Source organism: Nylanderia fulva, unplaced genomic scaffold (assembly GCF_048542155.1).
Source record: "Nylanderia fulva isolate GAGA-0341 unplaced genomic scaffold, ASM4854215v1 Scaffold8, whole genome shotgun sequence".
Classification (NCBI taxonomy): domain Eukaryota; kingdom Metazoa; phylum Arthropoda; class Insecta; order Hymenoptera; family Formicidae; genus Nylanderia; species Nylanderia fulva.
The window spans coordinates 366,237-379,366 of NW_028190916.1; the positions used below are offsets into that span (position 1 = coordinate 366,237).

Here is a 13,130-nt window from a genome sequence, read left to right on the forward strand (position 1 = left end):
TATTTATATTATTTCTCATATATATGCTTTATATATATTTTTTTTTATTTTTATTATAAATATTGTTATATAGAGAAAAAAAGAGAAAAATTGTATACGGCTGTTCTTACTGAAATTATAATTTTTATTTTCTTACATATAAATATTAATTGCTTAACAATAATATTTTTTATAATTTTATCGGATTATTATTATAATATTATTGTGTCTTATTCGCGTAGATAGATTATTTATCTTATAACAAATAATCAATATATATATACATATATAATTGCTAAGTCGACAGAGCCATAGTTCCGTCGACTCACAATCAGTAGAAAGAAAAAAATATGATCTGTCATGTCTGACATTACCGGCTGAATCTTCTGCGCTGCATTCTAATCAATCCTCGAGCTCGCGCACATTTAGGCGATATCCTGATTTACAATAAAGTCTGTATGTATCACGAAAGACGTACGCTAATCAATGTACAACATACGTAACATATATTTACATTCGTAAAATATTAAAAGTCTGCTAGTTTAGATTAATAACAATACATTTGCTTGATCGATGCCAATATATTTAACTTATGTGACAAAACATTCTTTCATACGAAAATATGTAAAGCATTAATGTTCTTTCATTCTGTCTATTAAATAATTGTAATAATAAGATGCATCTTAGTTTCCAAATAAATCAGAATATGTCTTATTAAGACATAAAATATGCAAATAATAATCCATATAATAAGCATATCACGTACACGTTTTCTCAATGTTTTATAATATCCTGATTTATAATATCAAAGTGATATCCCGCATTCTTTATCATATATATATATATATATTTATATATATAATTGTCGAGACTTTTATCGCGTAAAATCTCCTCGATTACAAGATCTATAGAATTTCAAAAATTAATCCTACTTTCGCGTCGCTGTCCTTGAGTCGAGCCTTTGGAATGCAATTCATTGTGCATTGTCCATGACATGTATGAAAATAAAAATCGCAGACATTTATAGACTTGTCTTTCTTTTTGTTTCTCTCTATATTACATATATATTTAATATCAAGAGACACGGTAGTGTCTCGCGACCAGTTAAGGGCGTAGCCGAGACACCGTGTATCTTAACGCGAGTCGGACATTTGAGTCTTTATAATATTTCGAATTCTCAATAACGGCTGAAGCAATCGAGTTTATACTAGACTTAATCGATAGATTGAGTTTGAATTATATAATAAAAGTGTCTTTATTTCTGCCCTACGTGATTTGTAAGCAGAGATATATAATTGCAAAGTCGAAATATGAAAAATTTCTTTTAAGAAACGTCCCCGTCATCATCATTATTATTATCATCATCGACCACGCAAACATAGTAGTATCGTGCTACACGTATTCACACGTATACAACACATGCGCACACATATATCACACGTACACAACACATGAATAGATGCATGTATTGGAAATGTCCATCTCGCACGTTTTACAACAGACGGCGATAGTTGCCCTCCGCAATATTGACAGCGTGCGGGGTTAGATATTTTCAATTTTCAATTTCAATTTTTACATTCAATTTTAATGTTATTATTTGCAAATTTATTGTCATAATAATTTATGTGCAAGTTTACAGTCTGTGATACAAAATCAGATATTTTGCTATTATTTCAATAATATTTCAATTATATAAATGCCTATGTATGAGTATGCATATATTTTTAATAATTTTCTTAATTAGCTTCTATATTTTTTTCAGTTGTACATCAAGCAGGTAGCATTATCAGCTCACTTGTGAGCATGGGTTGGGCAATGGCTAGTTATCGCAGCATTCGATTAGCTTAACAAGATAAATCTAATATCAGTGCTATAGGAACTATTTTACAATTTTTCTGGCATTTTCTTATTGCAGGTACATATATATCCAATAATTAATATACAAAATTAAATATTATTCATCACACACTTTGTATCAAAATAATATATTTTTTTAAATTTATTTTAAATTTATTTAATCATTTTTATCATTGTGATTGTAGTGGCAAGGATCTTATTGCTCAGTGTCATTGCAAGCATCTGGCCTGTATATACCATAATATATTGCGTAATACATTGGCTAAGTATGACAATATGGATTTTGATAGATTCCCATGGAATATTGGAATTTTGTCGGACTTACAGTCATCCACCACATATGCAGCCTACAATTAAAGAACGCATTTATTCCATATGATTTGCTTCCGTTATTGGAATATTTAAAATAAAAATTTTATTAATAAATTTCGATGAAATAATTTATAAGAGGTTGAAGAAACTATGAAACAAATTCAGTCTCATAAAAGGGTAGTTGGAACAATAGTGGTGAATGCAGAAGGTATTACATGAGATCATTGACATGATTTACTTGTAGTTGTAAACAAAAATTTATAAAATTATATCTGTTTTAGGTATTCCTATAAAGTCAACATTAGATAATACGACAACAGTTCAATACGCAGGTTTGATAAGTCAATTGTCAGATAAAGCTCGTTCTGTCGTACGTGACTTGAATCCAACAAATGATTTAACTTTCTTGCGCATACGTAGCAAAAAACATAAAATTATGATGGCACCAGATAAAGAATTCATATTAATAGTAGTACAAAATCCAGTTGATTGATATTTAAAAGAAACAAAAATATATTTCAAAGTTAAGATTTATTTCTTTGGTTGTTAATTTAATCTGTATGCTACATTGTGGATGTTAATATCTATTCAATTAAATAAAGAAAAATAAAAGAATAAAGCTTAAAAATTATACAAAATGCAGTATTTAATTACTAATCTAACAAATTATGAACTTTTAGAGTTTTTAAATAGTGCTTTCTTCTTTGGTAACAATATTATATTTTTAAGTTTGATAATTATGAAAATATGTATATATAGTAATTCATGGCATGTTTATTTTTGTATTTAATACAATTATAAATGTACATTTCTCATTAATAAAATATCACAGTATCTTTTTTATAATTTAATTTTAATATTGAGATTGTTTTTATTCAGTGGAAAAAAAAATGTGTAGTTGGTCCCTATTAATTATACATACATATAAGAGTGTCGCACAAATAATTCTATGCAGTCTTTTTAAGATAATATAAAAATACTTATAAATATAATCAATTAAAATACATATAATCAAAATTGTATGTATTAAAATTCAATAGCATATAAAAAAGATTTTTTGAAATTATATATATATAATAAAAATCCAACATTTTATATATATATATATATATATATATATATATAAATATAAATATATATATATTTATTGTATATCATAAATATATATTTATTTATTTATATTTACCTATCTTTTTTTTATATATATGGTAGAAATAAAATGTGAGTTATTTTATTTTGCAAAATTTTTGAAAGTTAAACTATACAATGAAATTATTTCATATAATACCGAGATTCTTTTCATAATAAAGATTAAGAGAGAGTTAGATTTTATCATAAGATTTATAAAAGTCATAAGATAAGGTTAATTGCATATTGTATAATTTATCTCTCATTTTTTAAAGTAAATAAATATCAAAGATACATTGCTTGAACTGGTGCGTTTGAAGTATGTTGTCTTTTTGAGGGATGCAAGACAATATAGTACAAAAGCATTGCTGTAATTCCCAAGAAAAAGGAAATGATACAAATAATAAAGATTATATTAAAGTACTAAGCCTCTTTAACTGCAGGAGGACAAGCATATTGCCATAATAAATTTGCTGCAATATTTTCAAAAAAGCAGATAACATAGAAAGATAGATGTTTTCAAAATGTTTCGCTATCTACAGCATTGAGATATATAAAAATGTGCACTATGCCAATAACGGAAGCAAATAATATGGAATAAATGCGTTCTTTAATTGTAGGCTGCATATGTGGTGGATGACTGCAAGTCCGAGAAAATTCCAATATTCCATGGGAATCTATCAAAATCCATATTGTCATACTTAGCCAATGTATTACACAATATATTATGGTATATACAGGCCAGATGCTTGCAATGACACTGAGCAATAAAATCCTTGCCACTACAATCACAATGATAAAAATGAATAAATAAATTTAAAATAAATTTTTAAAAATATATTATTTTGATACAAATTGTGTGATGAATAATATTTAATTTTGTATATTAATTATTGGATATATATGTACCTAAAATAAGAAAATGCCAGAAAAATTGAATTTGCTTATTTATTTAAAGATGCTTATCATATACAAAAATGAATGATATAATCTCTAAAAACTCACCTTTAAAAAAAGGTAAAAAAAGGCGACCAGTTAAGGGCACACCATTAACAAAAATTATCCATTGCAAACCCATGTACAATAGAATTGTATGAAAAATTATCGATTATAAACCAATGTACAATCGTAACAAAAGTAATGAAATAAAAAAAAAATTGCGCCAAGTGAAAGTAGAAACTTGTACCAGTGGAAAATTAAAGTTGCAGACATATATAGAGTCGTATAATGAATCAATAAAAATTTAAATTTGCAAATGTAGAATTGTACCATAAAAAAACTTATCTTTTAAAAAAAAAGATAAACAAGATGCCAAGTCCATGCGCCATGTGAAAAAGTGTTAAACAAAAAAGTATTTTTAAGTAAAAAAATCTATCAATTGACAAAAATTTATGTTCTAAAATTAATATCTCTACAAAAAGTAATGTCCAATTATTGCGCGAATAAATAAACATTTTTATAAAAAATTAAAATTTAAAAACTTATGCAAATTTAAAATTAATATAAAATAAAAAGAAATAAAAAAATTTTAGTTAAAAAAACTGGGCGCGCTGCAATGAGTTTAAAAGTAACAATTTAATTTTAATATCATTAGAATATTATTTAGAAGCGCGCCCAGTTTTTTTAACTAAAATTTTTTTATTTCTTTTTATTTTATATTAATTTTAAATTTGCATAAGTTTTTAAATTTTAATTTTTTATAAAAATGTTTATTTATTCGCGCAATAATTGGACATTACTTTTTGTAGAGATATTAATTTTAGAACATAAATTTTTGTCAATTGATAGATTTTTTTACTTAAAAATACTTGTTTGTTTAACACTTTTTCACATGGCGCATGGACTTGGCATCTTGTTTATCTTTTTTTTAAAAGATAAGTTTTTTTATGGTACAATTCTACATTTGCAAATTTAAATTTTTATTGATTCATTATACGACTCTATATATGTCTGCAACTTTAATTTTCCACTGGTACAAGTTTCTACTTTCACTTGGCGCAATTTTTTTTTTATTTCATTACTTTTGTTACGATTGTACATTGGTTTATAATCGATAATTTTTCATACAATTCTATTGTACACGGGTTTGCAATGGATAATTTTTGTTAATGGTGTGCCCTTAACTGGTCGCCTTTTTTTACCTTTTTTTAAAGGTGAGTTTTTAGAGATTATTAAATATAACAGAGAATATATTATTACTGGAGAGGTTATAATACAATGTTAAATAAATGCAATAAAATAAAACGAATTTTTAACAGACAAAGTCATATATCCTCAAAGCAAATATTGCTTTTTCTGAGTCAGCTTCGGGCATACTTGAAATAGTGAAAACCGAGATCTAAACTTCGCTGTGCAAATCCTTGCACAACAAGCTTCCCGCGAGTTGAGATAAGACTTCTCGCTACGTCGTCTGTAATTTGTCGAAGAACGAGAACTGTGACTCTTCTCTCGGCGATTTCGTGACGCGCCAGGCTCATTGCCGCAATACGAAATACGACCGTGATTGCGACACGGCTCTTCCATGAATTTAATCCTGCCATGGTCTCTTAATCGAAACGCGAAGGAACAATGTAGTGTTCACTGTCTCAAGATCGGAAGCTGACGTCGCTTTCATTGCAATCGACAAGTTCGATCATCCGTTCAATCTCGTGCTTCTCGCAAGTAATTGTCGCTCCCTTGAACACGGTTTATTCACGCGTGACTCTAAAGTATCGAGACCGTAACACGCCACAACCGAAGACAGTACATTCGCGATTAACCATCGGATTTCCTCCTTCATGTTACAAGTCACGCGATTTGTTCTATTTTTGTTTTACAAATACGTCACAAATGCTAAAAGCTATTCGGTTAATAAAATAATTTTGCAATATTGAAACTATAGTTTCTTTTGAAAAAGAAATAAGACGCATCTTTTCGATGACGTAAAGTTTGCGTTTTGGTAACGTTGACTGACAGCTTTTTGTATATCAAACAACAGTTTCAAAATGGAGCACTATACCCTTTTTTCTCTAAACATTCGTAATATTATTATAAAAATTCAGAAAATATAGCACACAGTAGCCAGTTTCATTAATAACACTATTCTCTCGTGCACGACCCTGATCTTTTCAAGAGCAAAAACTATATCGTAAAGTTAAGCCGGAACGTATCGTAAAACAAGTTATGACATTAACCGCGCATACCTCTTAAACAGCTCAATATACTCGTAAAATTTCACGTCTCCAATCTTTCTTATTGTGAAGTTCCTATTTCATAAAATATTTAATAGTTACTTTGGATATAATTTCTCTTTTTCTTGCATGTTGCATAATGGATTAATTCATAACGCGATAGTAAGACAAATATGAAATCGAATATTGTATAATTCTTATACTTTAATTCTTTTTTAATATTTTAATATTGTTTTGATAATAATCTTTGATATTAATAAATTGAATCCAAAATCGTTCTTTATATAGAATTTTGCTTATGAATTCAATATGTGCCATCTAGAATGTATGTTTAAAAAAAAAATATATATATATATTAAAATTTTTGTCTTGTTATATAAAAAATGTTACATAAAAATTTTATTATATAAAAAAAAGTAAATATTTTGCGAAAATATGACTTAAAATAATTCAAGCCAATTATCATGGAAAAAAATACATATGTACTTAATTATTGAAATATAATTCTCTGGACTCAATATTAATCTTTTATAATATATTTTATAAATATTTTTCTGTAATGTAAAATAATAAACCAATTATTAAACATTTAATATTTAATAAAAATATTAAAATATTTAAAATAAATTAAATTATAAAAATCAATTTTAAACATTAAATATTAAAACATCTTGACATATAACAGAAATTAGCTTAATTGTCACTATATATAATTACAATAAACTGGATTTGAACGATTGGTGACAAATATTTTTCAATAAAATCATAGCAAATTCATGACACTTGCATATGTAAAGACTCTAAATTACAATTTGACTAGACAGTTATGGAAGCAGAACTAATTATTTCACGATTCAGAGCGTTTGCGGACAGGCGACACGTGCACGGATGAGCACGTGGCCTGCACTCAGTCAGTGTGGCCGATATGTTCAGTGAAGGGTTTAAGCAATCAATGACGACGATGCAATCAATGACGATCGACATAGAGTTCGATCGGAGGCAGTAAGCAATATAATTTTCGTATAACTACACCATATTATATAGTTTCGATACAAAATACGCATAGTCAATGTTGATCGCGATTACTGTGTAATTATGGGCGGCGCACAAGCGACCAGAAAATTTTGCTATTTACATGTTTGAGATGGAAACATATATATTGAACTCCATTTGCATAAATAATCATAGCGCTATCGTGCGTTAACGAATACATTACACGAGAACAAAATGTGATTGATGATTAGCAGGTGATTTCGTAAAATTTGTGCATACGGTTCACTGTATTCGCCGAAAGTCAAGCGTCATGATCAATTAACGTATAATAATATTTCAATATTAATTTTCATATTTACGCAACGTTATCAATCAGTAAAACTACACTCTATTTATGACGTCGCAAAATATGAAATAGACAAAAATAGTCGATAGCTTTCTTACGTGAGTCGTTTTTATCATTAATAACTGTAATAATGATTGCACGGTATATAAAATATTAATATAAAAATGCTTCTTTTTATAATTTTAGCCTACATTTATGATACTGTAAAAGTGCTAGAAGATGAATATTATAAATGATAAATAATAATCCTTAAGGTTGCCAGTAATAATTAATAAAAAACCACTCCTCAATGTTTAAAGTCGACCAGACTGGCAATAATTTATTATAAATAATTATTTGAAATACAACAACGTTTCGGCTGTCATTGCAGCCCTTTTCAAGTACATCAAATTTAAAACAGTAAATCAACTTCTATGCAAACTACCGACAATGTTAACGCTTGTTTTGATGAACAATGCAAGACTGACAGAAGTAAGCACATATTAAATAGATGTTAACTGTTCGCAAGAATCTTAGTCACTAAAGTAGTGACTAAGATTCTTGCGAACAGTTAACATCTATTTAATATGTGCTTACTTCTGTCAGTCTTGCATTGTTCATCAAAACAAGCGTTAACATTGTCGGTAGTTTGCATAGAAGTTGATTTACTGTTTTAAATTTGATGTACTTGAAAAGGGCTGCAATGACAGCCGACACGTTGTTGTATTTCAAATAATTATTTATAATCAATTATTGCCAGTCTGGTCGACTTTCAACATTGAGGAGTGGTTTTTTATTATAAATGATGTTAGTTAGAATCTAAACTTGTTGTTTTCAAAGAGAGTGTTTCGTACAAGCGGAAGATATCGTGCCTATTCTTTGCGCCATAAAGCGGAATTAATGAGTAATATTCTTACACAACCAGTCTCATAACTCTTCTCACATCGCGATTGCGAGCGCAACTTAATGAGACGGCTTTTTATATATCTCGACAAGAGCATGACGGCAGTTATATTTGGAATGCATTTAAGCTTAACGAGATCAACGTCATTGATGTATCAGAAGACGATCTCGCACGTGGAAAACAGACGCTGATTTCATATTGTTTTCTCATCATTTATTCGTGTAACAGCGAATTAATGATCCTCCACGTAATTCATAGGTATTTTTTTCGTAAACGGTGCATATAGAATAAAACGTTTGATTATTTATGTCTTTTTCTAGTCAATAAAATTGGATATATATTTTTAGAGTTATGTCTCGTTTGTGTTTCACGAATTACACGACTATCATCAAATTATACTTAATTTGTGTTTCTAACTGCGGCTGTTTCCTATTTTGTCAATATATGTAGTATATCTGCCAAACTATGCTAGCATTTAAATATTAATTGCAAAACTTTTTAATATAATAATAATTTTATAACTGCAGATGTTTTATGTGTCGCGAATGAAAACGATATGGTATGCAAAACGAATGATCATATCGATTATGAAATCATTTTTTATACTAAATAATAAATGCTTAATACTAATATTGATAATAATAATTTTCACGATAATAATAAATATAGATCTAAAAACATAATTAAAATATGAATTAAATATATACAGAAAGTATGTGCATAATTTCTGAAAAAAAATATTAAATTATGTCCTGTCTTCGAAAATTGTGTCTCGCTTTATGCCCCGACTTTCATATTTCATATTTTTAATTTCTCTAATAATTAAAGTGAAGTTATAAAATGATTAGTACTCTCGGGGTCTTATATTACCGCTTAAGTCGTTTATCGATGAATCGACGATTGTTTCGACACCTATATCGTGTTTGCGCGTTGTTTCGCGGGAAGAAAATGCGCATTTCTACGCCTTTCAGATTATCATTCGGGCGAATCCGCGAGGTTTCACTCTGTGCGCGTTATACCATCGATTTCCGGGTGCACGTTACGGCGCACGTAAAATCACGGAACGTAACAAAATATATCGTAGATTTTGCGATCGTCCTCCAATATGTCGAGCACGTTTCAGGGAACCTCGAGGGAACTGTCGATGGCGTGCCAGTCGCGTTCTATTTAGCGGTGACTTATGTACTGTCAGCTCTCATACTGTCAGCTTTCATTAAACACTTTCTCGATTCGATCCTTAAGAATTCGTGCGATAAGCACGGCAAATCGCGTTACGAAATGTACAATGCAATATGGTCTTCCTTCCGCGCGCTACTACGAAATCGTGTTCTAGACAGTTGACGCTTGCACGTGTCATGCATTTTTCAAAGAATTATCAGTTAGGGGCAGAGTATTTTAAATAAATAATTGAATATTAATTTTAACATGTACAATTGTAAATGCAAATTAATTTATATAATTTAAGACTGCCAGATGTTTACAAGTTTTGCTGTATATGAAAACCTACTTCTTGTTTTTTTATAAAGAATTTAAAAAATAATTTTATGTAATACATACTCAAGAACACAAAAAAAATAATCAAAAATTGTTTACATAATAATTAATAATAAAAAATAAAATTGTAATAAAATTAATTTTATGTAATAAAAATTTTATGTATGAAATTTTATATAAAATGCACAATTATATAAATTTGAAATACATACATAAGTACATTAACCAATTCGTTAAAGTAGACCTTTTTACTTTATTAAGCAATAAAGAGAATTGATCCATTTTTTCTTAGAATTTTATACCAATATGTATAATTTATAGCCAAATCAAATTGTACATTAATATGGTAATTCTATAAACAAATTATTAATTAATTTTGTTTTGCTTAAACGGCATAGCTACCTTTTTCCTTAGTTTAAAATAAACGTTTTATTCTATATACAAGCAAAGCAATTCAAGCAATGAACTCGCAGTAGTTGCATAAGATAATCTTTACAACGGATTGCATGAAGTATCGCGTTCATCGAAGAATATTTTAAATAGTTAGACATTTGCCACGTGTAACTTTCTATACCTTATGTCGAATAATTATGTTAACGCAAAAAATGAGAAACTAGTATCAAAAAATAATAGCATGCTATACATCAATAAAATATCGCGTCATGTATACATTTTTAGATATTTATTAATATTAAAATAAATTAATATATAATTAAATTTATTGTACGTTACTTTTCTAGCACAAAACAGTTATATATCTATTTATATATTTGACATATGAGATTAACTAAGAAAAGAAAGAAAGTGACACATTTCTTGTAATAATACTATATGTATATGAGCTTTTCTTCTCAAAGCATAGCATAAAAATTACATGCGAGATTGCACAATTACAAAAAAAAAGTGTCTCTTTTATTTCTTCCTCTAGTTAGACTTATATAATGATTAGATATACAATAAATGTTTTGCTACAAATTTAACGCCAGAAATAAATCTGTAATTATATATATGTATATTGAATTTAATTCAACTTAATATTGATTAGCATACATCTGAAAATACGAACATATTACGCGATATTTAAATAATGTGTAGGAGGTGCCATTATTTTCTAGATATTATATTGGCAACTCTATGTAATATACAAAATAAAATAGTAAACGAAACGGCGACATATTATGACATCGGGATTAGATAACGGACTTCACCGCAAAGTATCATTAAACTCTAAAAAGGGAAATGCGCGATGGAGTGGTACTTAAAGAGCGAAGCCAGATGGGAATCGTGCAACACGGATTGTGCAGCGAGAATTTCAATTTGCCTATCGCAATCGCGGAAATCAGACTTCAAGATAAAAAGCGATCTTCTCACATATTGCCAGAGATTAATATACGAAAAAATGAAAAAGAGAAAGACAGAGCAAAATTACGCACCTGGAAAACAGTAAAATATTTTACAATGTTTAAAAAAGCAATATGAGATCTTTTTGTTATCTTTTCAACTTATCGACATACAGTACTTCAAATCGTAAAACTAAATGATTATTATCCATGAATATTTTTATCGCAGTAAAATAATTTCATTTATATTCAGATGATTATAGCGAGCCATGCAAATCTGGTATTATAAAACTATGGGAGTTGAGCAAGATTAGACTAGCGCTTTCCATTTTATATCGTCCCCGTGATTTAATCTCATGGGTTATAATAGGTGTTTTTTAATGCTACTGATTTTCATATATTATGTGATCCAAAAGTGCCTACTTTATAAGCAAAGTGTTGCTTCAATATACAAATAAGAAAAATATAAACAAAATCTTTACTGAAAAATTTAGATGTTTAAAATAAGATTTAAAACACAGATCATATATTTTATTTGGACATCTAATGTAAAAGGTAAAATAAACTCATATTAATTTTATATTTTATTGTATTTTGTATTTTTTATCTTATATATTTAAGATAATAATGTCGTGTTTACTAACTTGCAATAACAATTTGTATGAAGAAACAACGAAAGGATTTTGCATAATATCTGTTTTGTTAGATCCAGGTATTTCAATTGACCGGAAGTTTCGTTAACCAGTTATTCGGTCATAAAATTGCAAGTTAAACGAGATAATTATCCAGTAACAAAACACATTCCCAAAATTAATTTTATATGCTAAAAATATTGATAAAATGCTCAATTTTGAATTCCACAACATACAATAAATTATGCATGACTATGTATGTCCGCGAAATTTTGGTTAATAGTCAGACGACAGGTTTAAGACCGGTTTTTGCTTACACGTGAATAATTATTATTGAAACATGAAAGATAACGCTTTATATGTGTGTAAGTGCAAGTGTATTTCCTCTAAAGCCGGCTGTGAGAGAGGTTTTCTACCCAGTGGATATGTGCCAATGGCTTGTACTGCTGGGATGTACGATAATTACATCAATTATCTGTATACAGAGAGAAGAGCTCGGGCCGGAGCTGAGTTTCACTTCGGTTTCGAACGGCTGATTAAACAAATTCGATTGAGATATCTAACATTTTCAATTTTTTATACAACTTAATTGTGTTACTGTGAAATTTCATCTACGTGTTTATCCTTGCTGTAAGAGCTTATTGCAATCATAATAAGGAGAAATTTTTCTTATGTTTGCAATTTATGAAGAAATACAAAAATATCGAAAATGTTAGAGCTAATACATCAAATACGCGATTGTCATTCCTTCCATTTACACGTCTAAGATTACAAGTTTGCACGATAATTAAAATTTGTTTGGATTATGGATTTGTGGTAAAAAGTGTAATTGTGCTTTGCTAAATCGCGGCAAAATGTATAATTACAGCTCGTGTAATTGTAATTTCTTTATAAAACCGACGTCATTATCACATTCTCCTAATGTCAGCGCGAAATGATTTCCGATGTCCAATGCTTTGACGCAATTAAAAGCATTTTTTATTTCGATCGCGAAAA

The 13,130-nt window shown here is 28.5% G+C and overlaps 2 protein-coding genes across 2 annotated transcripts in view; both read left to right on the forward strand.

The window, feature by feature from the left end:
- The window catches only part of LOC114928869 (uncharacterized), a 58,579-nt gene that overhangs the window by 11,491 nt on the left and 33,958 nt on the right, over positions 1–13,130 (forward strand). The window lies entirely within an intron of this gene.
- LOC146719987 (dynein light chain roadblock-type 2-like) lies at positions 1,254–2,786 on the forward strand. The gene is made up of 4 exons (XM_085489192.1): positions 1,254–1,520; positions 1,742–1,894; positions 2,022–2,356; positions 2,430–2,786. Exons 3-4 carry the CDS (start codon positions 2,299–2,301, stop codon positions 2,639–2,641), a joined length of 270 nt encoding a protein of 89 aa, XP_085345318.1. The 5' UTR covers positions 1,254–1,520; positions 1,742–1,894; positions 2,022–2,298; the 3' UTR covers positions 2,642–2,786.